Raw genomic sequence first — 22,952 nt, 5'->3', positions numbered from 1 at the left:
CTAAATGGAAAAAATTAAAGGGGTAAGAATAATTTTTCAAGGCAATGTAGGTACTGTATGTGAATGACAGAACAGGATTATGTGGCAGAATGCTTTCCATCGAAACATGGATGAATAAAGACATAGTCTGAAATACGTGATTTTTTTTAAAGATAAGTTAGACTGATATGCAGCAGTGCATGCTACTAGAAACCCTACCGTTAATTAGATGACGGCATTTCCTGTCCTGTGTACATAAACGTTGCTATCCATCCTGTAGCACTTCATCCTCGTTTTCCCTCAAACATCTGATTAAAGGCTCTTAGCTGCTCTGCTCCCAGATCTGTTCGAAATATGAGATGATTGATGGCAGCTCCTCTTTCTGTGTCAGCTCCACACATTCAGCTGAAAAGATTAGACTCACTGAGGGTTGTTAGGGGCTTTGACGTTAATCACTGAATTCTGGTAAATACACGAGCTCAACGCAAGCATGAGAAGTTGTTTAGTTCTCACCATGGTGCTTAAGTTAATAAAATGGCTCTACCGTGTATTTTTGGTTATTTTTTCTTGTTCTTTCCTGAATTTGTGGATTTACTAACGTGTTTTTACTCAAACGATCAACCTTCCAGTAAAACAAGCCAGTGATTTTGTTTAAGGCTGCAACTAACGATTATTTTAGTAATGATTAATTTATCTTTCATTCTGATGATTTATCGATTAATCTGATTTAAAAAAGAGACATTCTGCAGATTTTTCATTTAACCACTTAAGCATTTTTTATACAATATTAGACAAATAATTTGATAACTTTTTATGATAAGGAAATAAACATGTTATTGCCTAAAATGCAACATTTCATTCCCTTAGTAAATCTGAACCTGATGAAGCTAAAACTACGTCACTTGAGGAGTAGTTGGGCTAAAACATATTTACAGACAAGGGTCCTTTTTCTCTTAAATGTATATGTTTTTCATACAGTTTTGGCTTAGTTGCTGCTCTAAGGGTGTTTTATTTTTTCTATTAAAGGCCATTTTTTGGAGTCTGTATACTTCAGTTAACGATTAATCGATTACTGAATTAGATGATGATTATTTCAATGATCGATTAATCACGATTAGTCCGATTAATTGTTTCAGCCTTCGATGTGTTGGTGCTACTTTGTGCAGCTATTTCCTCAGGAAAAAAATGCATTTTAATCTTTAGTACCTGATGTTCTCACTGAATTCAAATTTAAGTTTTTTTTTTTTTTTTCTTACAAAGTTCTGCTGATTTTACCTGGATGGGTTTTTCTTGCTGAAGTGGAGGGAACATTGTGACACCATCAACATTAGAAACAAAATACACTTAAAAAAAACTTTCACAAGGTGATATTTTAGATACTAAATCATTCTAGTGCAGTTTTGAATCTGTGCTGTTGTATATATAAACTCAATATAATTTTATTACGCATTTCCTCATGTTTCTGAGTCATTGTGCAGTTTTCTCTTCCTGATCCTCTGGTGTTGGTAACTTGACCTGGCAATCACTTCACTCCAGGACCGATAATCACCTATAATCACCTACCAGTGTGTTGTCCACCCACTGTGTTATCTGGCCCCCAGTAATTGTTGTGGTTCAGCACTGGTAGCTGGAGGGCCACTGAAACAGATGGACTCAATTTGTCAGTCTGAGTGTAAATTACAGCACATGTGTGGACTGTGTTAACCGAGACCGAGGGTCCAGATCAATATCTGTCACTTCAGGAATGTTCATTTACAGCACAAACTTATTCATAACATGTAACTTTTCCACATTGTCAAGTTGCAACTACAATATATTTTATTTGGATTTTATGTAACAGACAAACACAAAGTGGTGCACAAGTAGAGAAAAAAGGGTTGAAGTCTTATGTTTTTTGCTGCCTCAAACTGATTTTCTGAAAGAATAGGATCTAATCTGATCTTCACCTGTTTGCTGTGTTGCCTGCTGCTAATTTGGGCTTCTTTTCACAAGCACTTTCTTCAAGAAGTGCATAAATAACAGTGTAGCTGTTCTTCCATCTGAGTTGTGGAGCATAAAAATACTAACGCTGACAATGTGGAAGCATCCTGATCACAAATGAGAACAGAGGAGCAATGAAATAATGGATTTATCACTTCTTAATCTTTAGCAATATTGCTATTGCATGATTAGCTTCCTAGCTTAGCCCTCTTCAGCAGTATCAACATGAATGAGTGGCCTGTTTCTCCCCTCAGAACACAGGAGGAATAAAGTTTGTTTGTTCCCAGTGTAAAAAATAAGATTACCTTTCCGTATTTACTAATTTCTCTATTGTTTGCTCTTCTATTATCTGTGTTTTGCATTTCTTACATTTCAGGAAATGGAAAGCACAATTTCCTGAAAGACATTTTGTAGAATCAAAATGTCTTTGATTCTACATTTTTATTCTAGATTTGAAGCACCTTTACTGTATAAATCACTGCGATATAAATACCCCTGGTCCTCATCCAGGATGTGTTTTTAATCGAGCTAATTCATAAATTATGAAGCTTATTATTCAGATGTGTAGTTTTGCCAGAGCATCAGTTTGCTTATTCACTGAAATAGATGCTTGTCTCCATCTAGTGGTAAGCAGCAGTAAGAGCAGAAGATGTGGAAAATTGTTAGTTATTAAAATATGAAACTCAAAGAAGAATACTTCAGATATATGGTGTCCAAAATCTACCAAACCAGAACTGTCTTAAAAACAAGTAGAACGAAACATCTTTTGTTCTTCAGAAGCTTTAACTTCAGGGTCCTAGGAGTTGGTGGGAAAAAAAAAATCAAACAAATTCTTGTAATTTTTCAAGAAAACAAAAAATATGACTTTACTTTTGTCTAATTTTGGTGCAATTCGTGTTTTGTTTTTTTAATTTAACGCTTTATTTGACAGGGTGTGCGTAAGACAGCCATGTCACTGTCATACACACGATATAACATCCTGTCATGGACATGAAGGAGGCTTTATGAATGCCTATGATTGTTGTCAATTGTTGTCATGAAGTGCATTCAGTAAATAATGACACTTTTAATGCAAAGTCGCTTTAAAAGTTGCATTGAAAGTCCATTAGAAGTGCCAACTTTGTATTATTTTGTAAATAAGGACACTTTAATGCAAAGTTGGCACTTTAAATGGACTTTAATGCGACTTTTAGAGCAACTTTGCATTAAAAGTGTCATTATTTACCGAATGACACTTCATGACGACAGTCAGACATTCATAAGGCCTCCTTCATGTTCATGACAGGATGTTATGTCATGTTTATGACACTGTCATGTCCGTCTTATGCACACCCCATCAAAGTGTTGCCAAAAAAAAAATCTCTAAATTTTTATGTGTGACCTACATGGCCGGTAATAGTCGGCATCTCCCGCACAACAGCACAGCCAGAGAAGAAAACGTGAGCGCCTGAAGGCTTCTTCACTTTCCTCCTCCTCATGCTTGTTAAGTTGGCCTCTATTTCTGCTGAATTTGCAGAGCCTTTCACAAAAGCTGACAGCTCCCAGCTACACACATGTATGCAGTATGATGTACATGAATAAATAAGAATAAAATGGGCACATATTTATATTCTCCTGACAGAACAGTGAGTTTTCTAAAGTTTGTGTTTGGTTTGTCTTCACTGTTTATCGCTGGTTCTCCTTTGTCTTAGTCTGGTGTCGTTTTCTGTCTGCTTTCCTTCTTTTTAACGATCCTCACCCCTCAACTTGGTGGCTGGAAATTCTGCTGACTTTGAAATATAGGCCACAAACACAAGATGAGCTAACAGTCACACTTACCACTGCTTGGTTTAGAAAGTAAGGCTGACATTTATGATATCATCTTGAATTTTTGCCATTTTTACTTTGCATAAACAGTGACGATACACTAGAAAAACCTTCAACATGACGGCCTTTGAGCAGTGAAACAAGACAAGAGTCATCGTGGGTGATAGTTTTTGCATTGGAGCAACTTAAATTTAACAGCATGCCAACATCGTTGCAGTCCTCAATCATTAAAAAATACAAACACACCTAAACTAAACTCTAATTAGAAATATATATCTTATACATCGTCGTTGTTTTCAAGCTACTGCACAGACTTTTCTGTAAAATTGTCCAAGATGATTTAAGATAAAGCTCATCTATAGAACAAAATGTTGTGGCTAGGTGTTTGGCTTTTTTTTTTTTTTTAATCCTTGTTTAATAAATGTATAAACTGCTTAATTCGAAAATGAGCTTCTGATGACATCACATTATTTTTTAAGTACTTTTCTGGGTTTGTTTAGTTTTTTTGCTGTTTATTTTTGGCATTTTACTTAAATTCCTCCATTAAACAGCTTCTGAACAGCTGCCACAAAAAGGAGTGTTTTCATCTGTGAGGAGCAGTGATTGTTAAATTTTATAATGTCTGCTGGGAGGAAGGAGCTGTGATATCGCTCATCTGTGCGCATAGGATGCAGCTGTAAGTCACCGAATCATTCACATCCTGAATCTTCAGTTTAAGCTTTATTAGCCTTAAACATTTGCTGCCTAACTTGCAGAAATCCTGTTTAGCACAAAAATCAGTCAGGTGGAAAGATTCCATTTGGGATAAATATTAGTACAGAATAACCTTCTGAAGACGATGTCAATGTTTGCTTCAGCTTCAGCATCAAAATCAGTGTTTGGGAATCATTAGAGTGCGACTTTGGCATAAACATAAGAGTGAACTTAAAGGCATTGCAATGTTTAACCCTTTCATGCATGAATTATGATCCTTTGTGTCAGGATTTTTTTCCCCAATTTTATTTCTTTTATTTTTTTAAGGCATAAAAAAACGGTAGAAAAAATTTATTAATTTTTTTTTCTATTTTTTATATTTTTTTTAAATTGTAATTTTCCCCAAAGTTGTTATTTGAAAACATACATCAGTAGTGTTGTTCTTTAGGAGTTATCTGATGTCACAATATTTCTTTTACCTGCTAGAGTCGTCTACAGTAGAAGGAGGGACCGAGTTGGTTGGCATGCTTTTTTGTCTGTCAGCCATATTGGATTTAACAGAAATAACTTCTTGCATTTGCAGCTGATGGCCAGTAGTTGATAGTGTATTTTATGATGCATTAGTTTCCACTTCAGTGGTCTGTGTGCCTTTATAACATAAAAATCCACTAGAAGCACAAGAACATGGCTTTTAGACAGCTGTCCACTGTAGTGACCACTATGCATGAAAGGGTTAAAATCTGTAAAAGTTGCTAATTTGCCCCAGTTTTTACCAGTGCCTCCATTATTGTGCCTCTTGTGATGTCATCAACCCAAATAACGCAAAGGAGATATTTTTTTCTTTTCTTCTTCTTTCCAGTGGGATTTAAGATATTTTGTGAAATTCTGTTGTGGACGTCTCATTTATTCACCACCTTGCTGTGTTTTTATTGTGAGTGACCACTTGTCAATGAGACCAAATTACATCACTGGATGGTATCTCAAAGCCCAACACGGAGAACGCTCAGGAACTACTTGATCTGCAACCAGAACCTGTCGTTTACGGCTCTGAGCAGTCCACTAATGAGACGATGACCAAAGGAGGAAAAACTGTGCAGCGCGTACCCATGTGAGAAAGGCAGAACCTGTGTTTTATGAAGAGGAAGTGGCTTTTGACTGATGAGAGCGGAAGGCTGAAATAAAGAAGAAAAGAAGAGAACGCAGACGAGTGTCCCACCGTTGACTCTAAAGAGAACCGGCCTGCGCAGCCATCAAGGAAGTGGCTGGATAGCGATAGTTGTGAGAGGAGGGCCGGGTGGAGAGGGGAGGAGGGGCCGGCTGTATCGACCGAGGTGGAACTGCAACACACACACACTGAACACACACTGAACACACAGAAACACCAGGAAGCCCAGCAGAGGAAAGGGGGGGTGGGGTTGCGTAGGCGGGGCCCTCTCTCCCTTTCTCTCCCTCACTCTGTCGGCGTCCAGACGACTTGCTCCGGAGGGAAAATCCTGATGTGTCCAGGCGGGCCCTGATCCAGAAGCAGAGAGAGGAGAGGAGGTGGCAGAGGAGCGGACAGGAGAAGAAGGAACCATGGAGGAGGAAGAGGAGGAAGTGCTGGGCTACTTGGACAAGGTGCTGGAGGAGGAAGACGAGGTGTTTGAGTATGGAGATGGCGAGCTGGACCTCATCACTCCGGTACATAAACAGTTCAAGGTGAGGTGAGGCGGGCGCTGGACAGCCGGACGCAGGAAAAACCCGCCGGCGTTGCAAACACTTTGAAAGCTGATCCACTCGTAGACTAACTGAAAGCCGTAATTGGAGTCCTCTTATGATGTGGCGTCAACGTGTTTGTTTTTCTGCTTGTGAGACATCTGTGCTGCAGTCGTTTGTGTGTGTGTGTGTGTGTGTGTGTGTGTGTGTGTGTGACGAAGCAGCTCCTCTGGAGCACGTCTCTTCACTCTGCTGCTCTGTGAACACTTTTGATTTCTGCTGCCCAAGCTAACTTCTGTCTGTGTGTGTGAACTCCGCTCTGCAGTTGAACTGTCTCACACTGCCACAATATCAGCTTTGTTATCTCAACCAGTGAGTACAGGAGGTGCAAAAGGAAAGTATGTACGGAGAATCCTTCTGCGTTGGGGAGGGAAAAAAATAAATACTTCCTTGCTTTCTGGATTTCTCATCTTGGCCTTGCTACACAGTAGCTCTTTGTACAGCGGAGGGAAAATATTCTTCTTCCTGTCTTCTTTTTTTTTCTCCCCTTCCAACTTGCTACGACATATTTAACACTAAAATGGTAAAGTGAGCACTTCTCCTGCACTTTAGCAAGTTTAGCCAGGGGTCCGGTCTAAAATCCATCCTGCAGCGTTTCAAAAGTATTCATACGGCTTAAACTATCATTTTATCACAATCCTGCTAATTATGGCAATAAATTATACTATTGTTATTTTGAGACCATTTTCAAGTAATATATCGATAATGGAATAATAATTCATTTTTGGTTTGCTCTGGTCCGGACGCTTTGCTTTTGTTTTGTGCACTTCTCTTTTCAGTTGAGCTGTGTTTTGTTTCTTATCTAAAATACAACACGCCAAAGGCTTTAATTAAAACCCCCCCCCACCGGAACCCTTAATTAAATTGGTTTTGGTTTTTGTTTTAACCAAAAAATTAATCATCAAAGTGGAAATGATAAAGCTCATTGTAATTTATCACACGACTAATTGATTAATTACTTATTGCGACAAAAAAATGTTTGCATTTTAATGGGACCTAATGTCATAGACCAACACAAAGTAGTGTGTACTTGTGGAGTGGAATGAAAATGATGAATGTTTTCAGTATTTAGTTTACAACTAAAAATCTAGAAGCTAAAATCTATTTATGTTCAGCTCCCTGAACTCTGATGAATCTAAAAAAAAGAAAGATCAAACCAGTCATTTGTGAAACACTAAAAGCTTCAGATGTCAATAACCTGAGATTAAATTACTTATAAGTGGACTCTATTTACTATTCAGGTAAATTTTACTCAACAGGATCAGAGAATTGTCTCAGGCGAAGTTAAATGCAAACGAATGCCACACTTTACAGACTTTTATTTCTAAAAAGCTGAAAATAAATGTTCCTATTTATTTCACTAAGTTTTTATTAAAAAACGTATAGAAAGGTTGTAGTAGCAATTAAGCCTGTCCCACTACGCAGTAAATCAATTAATCACATAATAGATTAAGATGAGCTCGATAATTTCCATTTGGTGACCATATAAGTTGAAAAGCCGACATTTTAAAATGAATAAAAATTAACAACCAGTACAAAATAGTTAGTTGCATTATTTTTTCACAAAAGTCCCAACTGGCACTTTTTGCCTGTTTTTCCCGACTAAGCTGAATGATTAAAATGTTTTTAAATGTTTTTTAATTTTATTTAGAGACTTCATAATTCATTTTAAATATTTCTTGTTTTTTTTTTTTATATTTAAAATGTTTCAAGTATTTCACAAGTGTTTTTTTTGTTTGTTTGTTTTTTACCTTTGAGAGCGTATACTTTCCATTATTATTATATTAGTTGAAAATGGTCTCAAAATGACAATATTACCATTACTAGAATGATTTATCATCCAGCAAAATGTATCATGAGTATACACACTTAGCTCATACATTACAACCTTACTCTGTTGTTTGGGTCTGTCGTGTCCCGTTAAGGAAATAGAACCTGGTTAAATCTACAGAAACGTCTGCTAGTACCACCATTGCTAAACAGTTAGCTGTGTCTTTAAAAGAAGACTCGTGAATCACCATACTTTGTGTGATAATTGTTCAGGACGTCATCACAAACCACACCTTTGGTCCTCAGAGATAACATCGATGTCAGAGGGTAGTAGAGACGGATTTAACACGTAGAGCCGAAGTCGGGCCTTCTTCCCCCTCTCTTAGGGGAGGGCTGGTGTGCTGATATCATCGCAAGGATCTGACCGTGTTAATAATTGATCATCCTTTGTCCTCACTAGTTGCTTTTTGCAGATCTGTGAAGGTGCATATGTGTGAGCAGATTTAGAAACCCGGCCCAAAGAAGACTTTTTTTGTTTTTTTTTCATAACGACACAGCAGAAGATTTTTATTTCTTTCCATCCACAGAACCGACTCGTGTCACAATGTATTTTTTAATTTTTTTTATCTGATATTGTGGTATTATGACACGAAGCTCTCCTACGTGGTGCATTGATCAGGATTCATGGTCATTTAAATATGCAAATGCAAAAACACAAAATCTTACCAAGTATTTTTGGTCTAGTTTTGAGTGCATATATATAAGCACACTTGAACTAAGACACAGGAGCTTGTTTAAAGTCAATGATTCCTTTATGCCTTTATGTTGATGAAAAAGTATTAGTTCTTCTGTCAGATGGTTTTATGTATAACAAGACATTTTTCCCATGTTATAAGTGAAATAATCTGCCAGTGGAAGCAGTATTTTTTTCATCAACATATATTAACTTGAAACAAGCTCCCACATCTTGCTGAAAAGTTACCTGTAAGTTAGTTTGATCAAGTGTGCAAAGATATTTGCACTAGAAACTAGAGCAAAGTTTCTTTCTAGTGCGAAAGCGCCATCGGTTTTACTTTTCTGCCTAAAAGTAAAACTGCATGTGACTCAGCTATCCTCACACTCACTAGCTAAGGAACGGTTAACAAAAAGAAAGAAAATGTCCTGACCCAGGTTATGTTCTGTGGAAATATCATAAAAAGGAAAGGAAAGTTGCCTGGAAAACTGGGAGGAAAAACAGACCAAATTAGTGTGAGAGTTGAGGAAAAATGCACAGAAACTCTCGCCATCGCTCTTCTGAAATTTGGAGTGCTATGCGCACAAAAAAGACGCCAAAACATTCATTCAGATTTAAATGAACAGTTTGAACTGGATGAAATATAATCTAAAAATAATAGTTTATTTTAACTGGAAACTTCATACAAACTAGAGGAACTGCTTGGTATCAGACTTACAACACAACCTTTCTTGACATATTTTCACCTTACAAAGGTGTGACTTCTTTGACACTGACGTCTATGTATAGCCGCAGCTTGGAAGCCGCATGATTCAGCTAAGTTACCATCGACGTTTTCAGATTAGGAAATATTCTCACTGCACAAGTTTTATGGAATCCCGTCAGGTTTTCGTTTCAACCATGTGTGTGTTTTTTATTCTGGCGTTTGCCCGTTGTCGTAACTGCTCCGGCACCGTGCAGGAATTAAAGTCGCGGTCCTCCCGTGCGGTGCTGGCGTGTACTTTGTGTCCACTTCATTACAGCGTTGTGTATTGTTTTGCAGGGAGATGTTGAGAAAGGGCTGGAGATGAAGAAACTGGTGCTGTCTGGTTTCTTGGCCAGCGAAGAGATCTACATCAACCAACTGGAGGCCCTGGTGCTGGTGAGACACACATTCTCACACAGCTGCTGCATGCAAACCTGTTTTAGTGGGTCAGAAAATACTCAATCGTATCGAGAGCCGAACCGCTGCCACTGCAGTTTCCTGAAACACACGTTTCCCCAAGCTGAAGCAGCGCAATATGTCATTTCCTGCCTTTTTGTAGCCACACGCTGCCCTATGACCAACATGGGGTTTCACACATGTCGGATTCAAGATAACCACTGTTTAGTAAAACTGGAGTTAATAATCAGAGTAAAGATGGAAAATGAATAAAAGCAGGTTTTGTTTTGTCCAGTAAGGTTAAATCTGTCTTTATTTTTCAGCAGCTGCCGTCTCAGCCGTCTGTGACGACAGCCAGACGTTACACAACACAACCCAAAGTGGCCGAGTGTCTCCAGAACACATTTGCATCATGACTTTTAGTCCTACTTTGCTTTTAATTGGCGACTTTTATGTTGAAAACCTCTTTAACAGGCCAGCGCAGAGTTTGTTCCTGCTTGTGTCGCTGTTTACAGCTCTGAGTCTAAACCACCGTCACCGCAGGCTTACCCACGATGAGGGATTGTTGTAAAGTTAGCGACTTGATGCCATCGCCTGGGCTTCTGTAGGCAGACCTGTGTTATATAATCAACTCAGTCCAACTGTATTATGCAGTAAGAAACATGATTTCAAAGTATTTATAGTTGAATTGGAAATGAACTAAATGCTTGGACTGGGTTTGAATGAAATTGATTAATTTGATTCTATGGACACCTGTTTATCTTCTAAATTGCCTTCAGATGGCGTGTGTGTATATAAACTGAATTTAATTGGTCTGTTTACTTTCAGTTCAGTTTTTTTCTGGTGTTAAATGGTTCAGTTTAAAATTCTTCACTTGCTTATTCTGAAACAATACTGTCCTGATTGATCGATTGCTTCCTTCCTTTTCATTTCCTCTGTTACGACTGCAGAAACAATCCAATTATAAATGTTGCTTGCATGTTTTATATATAGAAGTGGGGGTGACCATATGGAGTTGGCTTTACTGTGATATTTTGAGGTGCGATTGCGACAACAATTGGCGATAAGAACGATGTATTATTACTTTTTTAGGTAACTGTATAGCCGTGTCTGCATGGCAATCATAGCTGCACAAACACAAATAGCGCTCCTGTAAAACATTTAGGAAACCAGTCACATCAAGCTGCTTGTTCAAGCTTTTATGTTGAATGACACTTTTTCACATCTTCTATGAAGACTACTAGCTGTGCACTGTAACACTGTTTGGACATTTCAAATTGTTTTTGATGGACTCGGCCGGTCTAGTGAATGAACACCAGACTCTTTATGCAGTCCTTTCATTCTCATACTTCTACTGGATCAAAGTGTGTGCCTGTGGCCGTCATGACCGCTGTGTAAAAACATGAGCTAGCCTGTCTGATGCGCCTTCATCCAACCTCTGAAATCAGAAATACTCTGACTCATCGTTAAAAGCCAAGAGAAAGCTTTCAAGTTTTTCACTCTTATCTGGACCCTCAATCCCACCCACCAGAACCAGTCTGCTTTCAAATTCGACGTGATCTAACCCTCCGTTAATTGAACCAGATTTCTTTCTCCCTCCGCAGCCCATGCGCCCCCTGAAAGCCGCAGCCACAAGCTCGCAGCCCGTCCTGACCATGCAGCAGATAGAGACCATTTTCTACAAAGTCCAGGACATCTTTGAGATCCACAAGGAGTTCTACGACGCCCTGCTGCCCAGCATACAGCGCTGGGACGAGAAGGTCACCGTGGGGCATTTGTTCCAGAAGCTGGTGAGTCTGACGTCGCCTCAAGAAGTTAGACTGCCTGGGTCTTTTTTTTTTCTTTTCTTTTTTCCCCTCTTTGATGTCATCCACAGAGAACAAGAAAATGGCTGTTCAAAAAGAGAGTTGTCAGGCTTCTCTCAGTTGGCTGCCAAATTTAGACAAGTGATTCACCAAGTAGCTGTTCCTGTTTGTGTGCGTGTGTGTGTGTGTGTGTGTGCGTGTGTGGGCGTGCGCGCGTGTGTGTGCGTGTGTGTGTGTCCCTGACATTTGCAGAAATAGTCCAGCTTTCAGTCCAAGACTTTTTTGTTGTTGTTCAGAAAGACTGGTGTCAGATCTGTTCACATTAACCATCTATGTAGTGAATTCTAAACTATCAGGCTTCATCACTTTGGTACAGTTTTTAAAAAGTAAACAATTAAACTGAACTGCTTTACATGGATTGTAGCTAATCTTCTATTTGGTTCATAACAATGCGCCAATGTAGAATCCAAAATCTATTTTAATCTTTGAAAATTGTTGAATTCAAATTGTATTTTCAATACTGACTTGCAGCAGTAAGCTCATATTTGAGTTCATAGAAACCGATTTTGTTTCTCTGCTGTTATTTTCTTACCTTGACTTGACGATTTATCATCCTGTTGCTGTTTTCGGGCCAAGACCACGTTTCCTGAAGGTTCTGGTGTTTTATCTGGGTATGAATTAATCAGATGTCTGGTCCGTCATGAGAGATCCTGTGCTGTTGTTGCTGTGATTAGAGCAGAGGAAGTGTTTTCCAGCTCAGTAACAGATTGTATCATCTATTTTTCAACACGACTGTGGCTCAACTTGCTTCTGATTAATTGTTGCGTCTGTTGGCTGCCTGCTCAAAAAGCCAAGAGTCCTATTGGTTTTACTACACCTGTCAACACATGAGTTGATGTCTCTGTGTAGCGATCCAGTTATGACATAAATCTGTAGTTTATGTTCGTCTTTCTTGGAGGATCAGATTTAGACACGTTGTAAAGTATCTTATTCAGAAAATGGCTGTAAATCTATGATTGTGCCAAAAGTTGTAGCCCCAAATTGATTCACTGGATGTCATATTAACAAGCAACATAAAATCTAAAGAAAAAAAATAAAACATGAAATCAACATAAAGTTTTATAACCTTTATGAAATCTGCAGAGTGTTTAACTTTTTAATATTTATTTCATTAAAGCCACAAGCTATGTAATAATGTATTGGGATTTCATCAATAAAAAGGGAGTGCATTGTTATATAAATAATCATAAACTAATTTAGTAATCGATTCACCATAAACTGGAATATACAATTTCAAAAAAGGCCATTTGCTGAAAAAGTAATGTACTTAGAGCAGTAATTAGACCAAAACTGTTAGAAAATATATATATAAACATGTTTAAGTAAAAAAAGACCTTTGTCCCAAAACCCCCCATAAATGTTCCTACATTGGAGTAGACCTCAATCGATTAATCAGATTAATCGTGATGAATTGATTATTGAAATAATCTTCAACTAATTTAGAAATTGATTCATCCTTAACTGGAGTAGACACACTCAAAAAATGCCATTTGCTAAAAGAAAGCATACATATGTATGAGAAAGGCTTAAGTGGTTTAATGAAACATATGCACAATGTGCCAATTTTTTTTATTTGATTGATCGTCAGAATAATCAATAGACTAGTTGACTTCTAAAGTAATTGCTAATTATTTTACACATCGTTACCAGGGGTGCTAACAAATGTGCCAGATCATGTACATAAACCCAACTCCCTGCCCGGTTTGCGTCTTTTACAGTAAGAAAACGTTGACTCACCTCATGCACACAGACCCAGGGGCTGTGTGAGTAAATGAAACGTTTATTGAAAGTGTCCCATCAGCTGGTGCTTCACATCAGACCAAATGGTACAAATGACTTCAAACTTTCCCTGTTAGTGACTCTCTTCTGCTGGGATCGCAGGAGTCACACCAGCCAGAGTCAGCTGTTACTGTAGTCATCAACTCCCATCTGTGCTGTTTTAAATGTGCGTAGACGAGCATGTTGTGCGACGGCAAAACATTTAGACGGAGTGGCAGTGTGAGAATACAGATGGCGGCGTAATTAGCCGCCACACGCATCCTGCTGCTCCTCGTCGGCAGCGTGGAGTCCACCGGAGCAGCAAGGAGTCCCAGGAAAAAGCGCGCAAGAGACGAAAGCCCGCTGTGCTTCCCTGTCGTTTCACCTTTCTCACACAAGCTCCAGGTTGGGAGAGACTTGGTTGGATTTTGATTGGGAGATAATTGTTTTAGTCAGTTTGTTTTTAAAAACTGTAAATAATAAGAAAAAAAAAATACTATTTTCGATTTTCTGTCTAAGTGGACAATATCCCTTCATTAAAAAGAAAGTTTGGGCAAAAGCAGTGATTTTCTGAAGAACACCCCAGAGTTATAGTTTTGTTTTTTTACCCTGCAAATCCAGTAAAATCCTCAATTATTATGGGGCAGCAGTGGTATTTGCATGTAGATAAGACCTAAAGAAAATAATTATGGTTGAAAACCTCAAAGTGTACAAGAGGGACGTTGTACCTACTCAGTTTATATTTTAGTCAAGATGTAGATCAAGAATTCCTCTCTGTCTGTTTACATTAGGCTTACATTCAATGTGGGGCTGAAACAATCAATTGGGTCAATTAATTGTATTAATCGATTATTGAAATCAACTAATTTTGTAATTATATAGTCACTAACTGGAGTATTTATGCTTCATAAGGTCATTTGCTTAAAAAAAGAATACAGTCATTTGTGCTCCTCATTTATGGGAGCACAAATGAGGGAATGCTGCTCCCACAATCCCTCATTTCCCACCTGCCACTCTGACCGGCTGCGTGAAGTGTTGCAGTTGTCCCTGGAGCACCGTGGGTTCCCTCCCATTCCCGACACTTTGTCACAACGTGCCGAATCAACGTGAAGAAATGTTGTGATCTTGTATCAGTTTGTGCTTCCCACTCTCTCTATTTCTGGAAGTTTCTCTTCTCCTTCCAATGTTGTGCAAAAAACTCACTTCTTTCTGCGATAATGAGGATTGAATCCTTATTAGGCTGGTTTTTGGGTTAAGATCTTAATGTTATTGACTGAGTGAAAGCTTTTCTGTTGGTGCTAAAAAAGACCAAAGGTGTATTGAAATGTTATGCGATAGAAAAGCACACAGTACTACTTATGACTTTCTCTCACCAGTGATTTTCTGTTTGCCATTTTTCCATCACATCCTGACTCATGAGGTGCAGGATTAATAATCGTCGACCTGAGCTGTCGATTTCTGCGGCTAAACCTCTTCAGAACGCTATCCCCATCTGAATTATGTGGCACTTTTTATTGCTTTATTTACAGCTAACAAAGTCCTTTGACGTTCGTTTTTGCGACATGACAAAATGTAAAAGTTGCAGGGATTTGAATACATGTGCAACGCTTTGTATCTAGAAGAGAGATGGGAGGAAATGAAGATCAGACGGGGAGTTTAGGAACAAAAGTAACAATAGCCTCTGATTCACTCTGGTCAGTTAAGTCCACTCCCACTCCTTTGACAGAGTGCAGTCAACTCTCCAGCTTCTGCATTCAAGCTAACCTGCAGCAGAGTGCATGTGTACGCAGTGCTGGCCTGCAGCTTGTGTTACAATGCGCACACAGCGCAGCAGAGAGGGGCTGTTAGTGGATGGGAAGAGAAAGACGGCGACTCTTTCAGGAAAGGGGAAAGCGGATTTGTTGACTGTCATGTGACGAAAATTAAGGCATTGAAACGTCTTGAACGTTAATTTAAAAAGCAATTTGGACTTAAATACGTAAATCACAGCTCTTAAATTTTTTTCTTTATAGGACTATTTAATCTCATATATTTTATGTCATTTTATTCTTTTTTGTTTTCTGGTGGGACTTTTATGTCAGACAAAAATTTGAGTCGGACTCACATCGTCATTGCGTTCTGTGACTCAAGGTGATTGAGGCGCCCGGTAACTAGTAGTTACCGGACAAAAACAAAACATTTAAAATGCTTACTTAAATTTGACTACGTACCCCTTAAGACGTAAATAAAACTTTTTTTTTTCTAACAGTCCTACACTTTTTGGTTCCTTATATTTTTCTGACTTATCTCTTTTTCCGTAATGCTTTAGGCCAGCCAGCTGGGAGTTTACAAGGCCTTTGTGGACAACTACAAGAACGCGCTGGAGACGGCGGAGAAATGCAGTCAAGCCAACATCCAGTTCCAGAAGATATCTGAGGTTAGTTTTTTGTTTTTTTATTTTTACAGTGAAAGGTAGGCAGACAAAGAGCTGTAACATGTCTGCCAAGGAAATCAGCAGGGTCCATTGGCTTATGTACTGTAACGTGTTAAAACCTGTGTTGCGTGTGAACAACGACTTTTGTAGGTTTCTACATCACTAATTGGACTGTAAGCATGTCTCTTGTTTGTCTCGGCTCCTACAAATCCTCCTCACTTACGTGATGATGAACAGAAACAAAGAAGGGAAGCAAATAAAGTTTTAAATAATCCCTTCATTCAGAGAGCAGCTGTTTATGGGGAAATGTGCTCTTAGTATGAGGAACATGAGCTTACCTGTGTGAGTCATACAGTTGAACCACTTGACCCACACATGGACACATTAACAGAAACAACTACAGTTGTTGTATGTCACTTTATTAAAAACTTTTTTTTTTTTTTACATATTTGTTAAAACCGTCACCATGTCATGACAGTTTGCAGTGAGACAGAGATAATCTGTGAAAAGATCAATCTCCTCCACCTACACTGTGCTATTATTGATATCTGAAGAAATGCACCACTTCCGACTAGAAACAACCAATGAGAGCCAGGAGGCGGGTCTTAGCGCTGTCATTCAACAGCACATACTCGCTGATAAAAGTGCTAACGGTGAAGAAACAACTCACCGTTACAGGAAAAGCCGTTCATCCGCCGTCATGCTAACTAGCCTAGCATTCAGAACGAGATCCGCTGATGGGGAAAAGCTGTAGTGATAGCACAAAGCAACGGCAGCACCTCATGAGATTGTGATTGACGAGCGCTAAGACCCGCCTCCTGGCTCTGATTGGTTGTTTCTAACTTTATTTTTCCCCCCACAGATTATCTGTCTCTTATCGTACCGTCACATCATGACACTTTCAAAAAATACTCAAAAACATCTCAATGAATGTGTACTTTCAGAATATCTCCTCTTGATTTTGATATGACTTGTTGATAATTCTGCTGTATTTGCTGTTAATCGTGGACACAGAACATACAGTGTCTCTGTCATTGTGAGCAGGAGGCGTGTGGTTTATTTTAACTGTTCATATAGGCCACAATCTTTAGAAATTGGCTGTTCATAAACACACCAACATAACTTCAAACAGATGGATTTTTAGGCTTGGTTTAAAGGAACTCTGTGTTTCAGCAGCTTTGCAGTTTTCTGGATGCTTATTCCCAAATTTTAAGTGGACAGAAGCTGAATATACATAACTTCCTGGTTGTGCAGCTGACACAGCTAGCAACAGTATACTAAAATTACATGTGGGGAACAATGTTTACAAATCACTCAGGTCTTCTGGTTCTAGTCTGTTCTGCATCCCAAGAACCAGAACTAATATTCAGCTTTTGTCCGCTTAAAATTTGGGAATAAGCATCCAGAAAACTGCAAAGCTGCTGAAACACAGAGTTCCTTTAAACCAAGCCTAAAAATCCATCTGTTCGAAGTTGCCTTTTTATTAGTAAGAGCTGGAACATTGATACCTATATTTGCTTGATGATTTTGAATATAGCATTTGACAAAATGTAATGTTTTTTTCTTTTTTTCATAATTGGTTACTATATTGTGTTTTATGGTGTAAAGAACTTTGAACTGCTTTGTTACTAAAATGTGCAAAACAAACTTGACTTAAAAAGGAAAATCCTTCATCAGGATCCCATTCGATACCAGTTTGTGCCGTCCCTAATAAACATTACTCCCCACATTTTAAAGACCTGACATGTGAAAAGCTTGATGGATTACTCCAGTAATCATAATTATCAATTAACCTAAAACCAGACGCTGTGGATTTGAATTTGGGAAGCATATCTCACCATCTGTTCATGTGAACTGAGGCTGTTCTCTGAGCTGCTATCTCTACTCTGAAACCTCACCGTGTTCAGTGTCCTGCGGCTCTTGCAATCAATATTGTGCTAAAAACAGACACGCTAGGTGTGTCTGTAGAACAGCACAAATATTTATCCATCCATATTTTATACCTGCTTTATGCTCACCGATTTGCAGAGGGTAGTTTCCAACTGTCATTGGACCAGAGGTGCAACACAAACAGACGAAGCACAAACACAAAGTCCATAGTTAAAAACACTGAAGACAAGCAATATAAAATATTCCTTAACTGTGGTTTAGCTTCTTGTAAATGCTAACTGCAGTTGGCTGTGGAGGAAATCTCAACAAATTAATTTCCTCAAAAAGGAAGAGACTTCCAGTTGCACTTAATCCACATCCTTTGATACATCATCTGCTCTGCTCAGGCCTTACAAATTCACTTCACTTGCTAGTAGAGAAAGTCATTAATCCATTAAGTTTTGCAATTCATAAGGGAATCTTTGGAGGGAAATCTCATTAGTTCTTTAGGTTTTATTACTTATTTTCATTAGATATGTTTGTTAAAACTAGAATTTTAATTTGAAACCATGTCAATGCAGAAAATGATAAGGATTGTTATTTTTCTCCATGTTGCCCAGCTGTGTTTGAATGAGGCATTACTTTTGAACTGAGCAGAAAATTGAAGTATTACTATATTCCCTAATTTATTCATCAAATGTTCTTGTCATTGTCTGCTTTTTACTGAAAGAAAGATGCGTCATCAAAGCACATTTTGCTGGTTGATGCAGTTAAAGACCGAAACAATGGTGGGAGTTCTTAGTTCTGATGCATTTGATGAATAGAAAAAAATAAGATATCCCAGAATTTAACTTACTGATCACAGATCAGTGCTAAGTAAGTACTGCACAGTGTAACCTTACATAAGAACTGGTAATTGTGCGTTTGTTTTATTTTCACTTTGGTCCTTATTGCCTTATAACCAGCCCAGTATGGTTTTAGTTTTTGTTAGCAGTTCGTAGTAAACATCTTAAAATTCATATTTTTTAATCAGATTTTTCTTTTTCCCTGTTTCTGTCCAGACTGTTAGAGTGAAAGGACCCAAAGACTCCAAAGACTCCTCCACAAAAAGTTCTATGGAGGGTGAGTAGTGTGTGTTTCCTGTTGTTTTTACGCTCCAGGATGTGTGTATATTTGTCTGGGTTGTGAAAGGGAATCCAGTCTTGTCCTTTCTGCTTGTGCATACAGCAGTGGGCATCAGGAGTCAAACCGTAGTATGTGTGAACCTGCTCTCTCTCTCTCTCTCTCACACACACACATGCACACACACACACTCTTTCTCTCTCTCATCCTCTCACTGCCTCGCTCCTCTGCTGCCTGTGTGCCTGAGAAGGGAGGCAGTGATCTGGAGCGGAGAGTCAGAAGAGCAGAAGGGGGATATGGCGGTTCTGCTGGTGCTCAGACTGTGTTGTAGCTGCAGATCCGGTAAAGACCGCATGAAATGAGCCGCTGGACTTTGACGGAGTGTTATTTTTCTCTTCTTTTTTTCTTGTGCCTCTGGGATCCCGTAGTTAATAGGTGGAATATGATTGGGCGACGAAGTAGGAGCACTTAATTAATAATTGTTTTGTCTTGTTTTTTTTAATTGCGCTTTCATTTTCATTTACTAACATCGCCTGTTCCGTTTAAACTGCCTTGCTAAAGAGTGCGGAGAGAATGGAAGTTTCTTTTAAAGCTGTTATGTGTGCTGGACTTTATAATTATTGTTCTTTAGAGATTCCTTTTTGTTAAAAAGATCCAGATTTTCTGAGTATACTGACCTAAAAACAATGTAGGAAAACGTAACGGTGTGTCAATGTGAGTGGATAAGTGTGGTATATCTGGCTGTACTTTGTCTCCACCTTGCAGATTAATGCTACTGCTGTGAAGATTCTGCCTCAGGGTAGTTTTCTATAAGTGAGAGAGAAAAAACCCTAATGTGCTGTAAAATGTGTTACATGATACCTGGGAAGAAGTTAATTAATGTGTTGCGAATGACACTTTCTCAATTTAGAGAAACTGTTTAATTGGTCTATTCTTGTCCTCTGTGCTCTGGCTGCACGTTATTATTATTAACGGATGCTTATGCCGTTTGTATGCTCTTTCATTATGTGTACAGTGATGTAGCATGAAGCTACTGCATATCCCCCAACAATCAGGGGTTGTCAGCATCTGAAACAGCCTCTGTTATTAATTTTGAGGCACCAGGGGTTCCTTTCTTACACCCACGTCTTCCTGTTTCATTATGTTTTGTAACCCTACCTAGTTTGTAAGTAAATATAACATTATTTGCTCAATCATTTTTGGAAATACGGCATTGATGAGATGAGCGCAAAACAGTTTGAATGTGATCGTAGATTTATTTATTTCAGTAAATGTAACAGTAATGAAACATCTTCTGGTTTGAAACCCTTTCAACTTTGCTTTCAAATTATTCAAACTCACTGTAAATATATTTGGTCCCCAGAGGAACAGCATATTGTGGTCAGGTTCTCTGTTTGCTTAGTTTAGGTCAGGGAGTGTCCGGATTCAACTTGTTCACTTCTGATTCGATACCGATTGATTGACAGCGTTAAGACCCGCCTCCTGGTTCTGATCGGTTGTTTTTGGTCGGAAGTGGTGCATTTCTTCAGACGTCAATAATAGCACAGAGTGTAGGTGGAGGAGATTGATCTTTTCACAGATTATCTGTCTCATTGCAGACTGATATGACATGGTGACAGTTCGAACAAATGTATAAAAAACTTATTTATTTATAAAAACTATATACTGCACCTTTAAGGTTGTAGAGAGTCGTATGCAGTGTCGCTGCCAAGAGCCACAAACATACCCCAGAAATTTCAGTTTTTGCTATTCTTGACCACAATACTTATATTTTTTCAGGCGCAAATTTCATTCAATGTGGCTTTAAAAAGGTCTGAAAAATCTTAAATTTGACTTGCTGAATCCTGAATAAATTATATTGTAATTTTGGTGTAGCAAATCAGTATTGCTACACCTAAACACAACCTCAGAACAAACACTGCCCTGGAGGTGATCTACTGAAGCTCACGTCTTGCTTTACACTCACAGCTAACCTACCTCTGCCTCACTTCCACAGATATCTTGTTGTATACAAAGTGGCCTAAAGTCATCTGATACTTCCTGCAGCGCCTGTCCTCTGTGTGTGTGCGCGCGACTCACTCTGCACACACGCATAATTAAATATTCTTTGCCCTCGCAGTCCGTACAGGATGTGTAGTAAACCCTCTCGGAGGTGGCGGCACCGGTTCACTGAGCCACAACAATCGACATGGGCTGCATTCATGATCACAGGGTGGAGGGACTTCAAAGAGCCTCTGCACAGCTCTTTCGCAGAGTCTCATTAGTGTTAGACAGTGGCTGTGTGGGCATATTTTGGTGAGGAGTGTATAGATGGAAGTCCCATCAGCAGATAAGGAGGGATGTTTTGCTTTCACTCTTTTGTGTTTCGTTGTGGAGGAAGTAGGAAAATTGCATAAACAAGGGAAAGAGAAAAATGTTTCTGTTGTGCTGCACGGCTAAAGGACTGTAGATGAAGCACAGTGTAGTCATCCTGCTCTCTGCCTGAGTGGAACAACCTTCCCTGCATGCAGAAGCTTCTTCTCTGTTTCACTTGGCTAGTTTTCTTCCCTCGGGCCTCAAACGTATCGGCTCTAACTTTTTCATTTCTGAAATGGAGATTAGCTTCTTTCCTGGGTGGAACAGCCTTTCCATTTGTTTCTGCCCTTGATGCTGTAGCGTTATGTTTCATGACAATGTCATGTGACACAGGCTGTAATATGAGTGGGGGGGCACCTTTGACGTTTTTATTTAGTGGCTTCTGGAAGCCGGACTGCAGTGTGGGAATCCATAGGACTGGGGTCATGAAAATGTCTTCGTTTTTTCCCCCCTTCTCTGTATAGCAGCTTTATAGAGAAATAGAGAAATTTGAAAAATGTTATTCTGGAAAACATATAGTTTCGACAATAAAAATGAGAAACACGTCATGTTCTACATCCAGAGTTGGCTTGTTTTTTTCATGTTTATACCACCTACCATTTCTCTTTTCTCCTTAACGTGACTTTGTTTCTGTCCCCTCCATCTTTTCATTTTGCTGCGTCTGTGGGAGTGTGTTACCTCCAGCAGTCACGTATGCAACCTGCTGCTGCCGTTTCACTACCTTAGCAGCAAAGCCGACCCTAGAGAAACCATTAGAGCGCCGATGAGGGGGTGTCTCAGTCTTATAGCACTTTATATAGATGTGTTGTGTTTCCTTTTCCATAGAATGACTGCTTTTTTCAGTTCTGTGTTTAGTTTAACTCATAGCAACCTCACTATGCAGAATCACTATTTATTACTGCACAAACGTAGGAAGAATCAATCAATGAAATGTCTTTTTTTTTTTAACCCCCACATGGAAAGTATGTTTTTTTTTTTTGTAAGATTTTCTTGTTTAACTCTGTGAGCTGCGTTTGTGTATTTATTGTTGTCTGAGCTCCAGGACTGTGACCCACTGTGTGTCTGCGCTGACTCAGACTCTCCGTCTTCTCTCCCCCACAGATCTTCTTTACAAGCCCATTGACCGCGTTACCAGAAGCACCCTGGTCCTTCATGTGAGTGCACCACAGTCACTTCCACAGCCTTAAAGGAGCAGCCCACTTAAACTGTGCGCTGGATCATAACAATAAACACAAACTCGTATCGAGCTCCCAGCTAAAGCTGTTCCAGTGTCTTGTGGAGGTTTTCACACAGCAGCTTTGACATTTTTACATTTTGCCAACCATGAACTTTAATGGGGGTTTTCATTGGGATTTTATTTGCTGGAACAAATTAGCTTTGAGGCACATGTGTAAAGTGGAAGGGAAATGATAAATAGCTAGATACTTTTATTCTGAAGATGTGTGGATGTTTATTCAGCTCCCACTTACTCTTACACCCTCAAATAAAATCCTATCATATTTTTTCTTTTGTAGTTTCCCTTCCATTTCACAAATCTGCACTACTTTGTGTCATTCTATAACATAAGGCTCCATGAAATACACAAACTATAGGAAGCAGTCTTGGGGATTTTGGTCTTTACCAACTTGGAAAATTGGAATCGACCAAAATCAGAATTGGTCGATCGGACTTTTTAAAGATTGGTGATTGGCCAAAAAGCTGCAATCAGTGCAC

The 22,952-nt window shown here is 39.0% G+C and overlaps 1 protein-coding gene across 4 annotated transcripts in view; it reads left to right on the top strand.

Annotated features, from left to right (window-relative positions):
* abr (ABR activator of RhoGEF and GTPase) overlaps positions 1-22,952 on the top strand; it is a 126,474-nt gene that overhangs the window by 45,748 nt on the left and 57,774 nt on the right. For 3 of the 4 annotated variants that reach the window (XM_007545837.2, XM_007545838.2, XM_007545839.2), the window contains exons 3-7: positions 9,759-9,857; positions 11,462-11,647; positions 15,789-15,896; positions 18,824-18,884; positions 22,341-22,393. In XM_007545837.2, the coding sequence (XP_007545899.1) occupies positions 9,759-9,857; positions 11,462-11,647; positions 15,789-15,896; positions 18,824-18,884; positions 22,341-22,393 (507 nt within the window). Of the gene's footprint in view, positions 1-5,935; positions 6,157-9,758; positions 9,858-11,461; positions 11,648-15,788; positions 15,897-18,823; positions 18,885-22,340; positions 22,394-22,952 lie in introns of those variants that run through there. The other variant, XM_007545840.2, reaches the window with a different exon arrangement.

This window comes from Poecilia formosa, unplaced genomic scaffold, assembly GCF_000485575.1.
Source record: "Poecilia formosa unplaced genomic scaffold, Poecilia_formosa-5.1.2 Scaffold14, whole genome shotgun sequence".
Classification (NCBI taxonomy): Eukaryota; Metazoa; Chordata; class Actinopteri; order Cyprinodontiformes; family Poeciliidae; genus Poecilia; species Poecilia formosa.
This window is presented reverse-complemented; position numbering and strand designations above follow the sequence as displayed.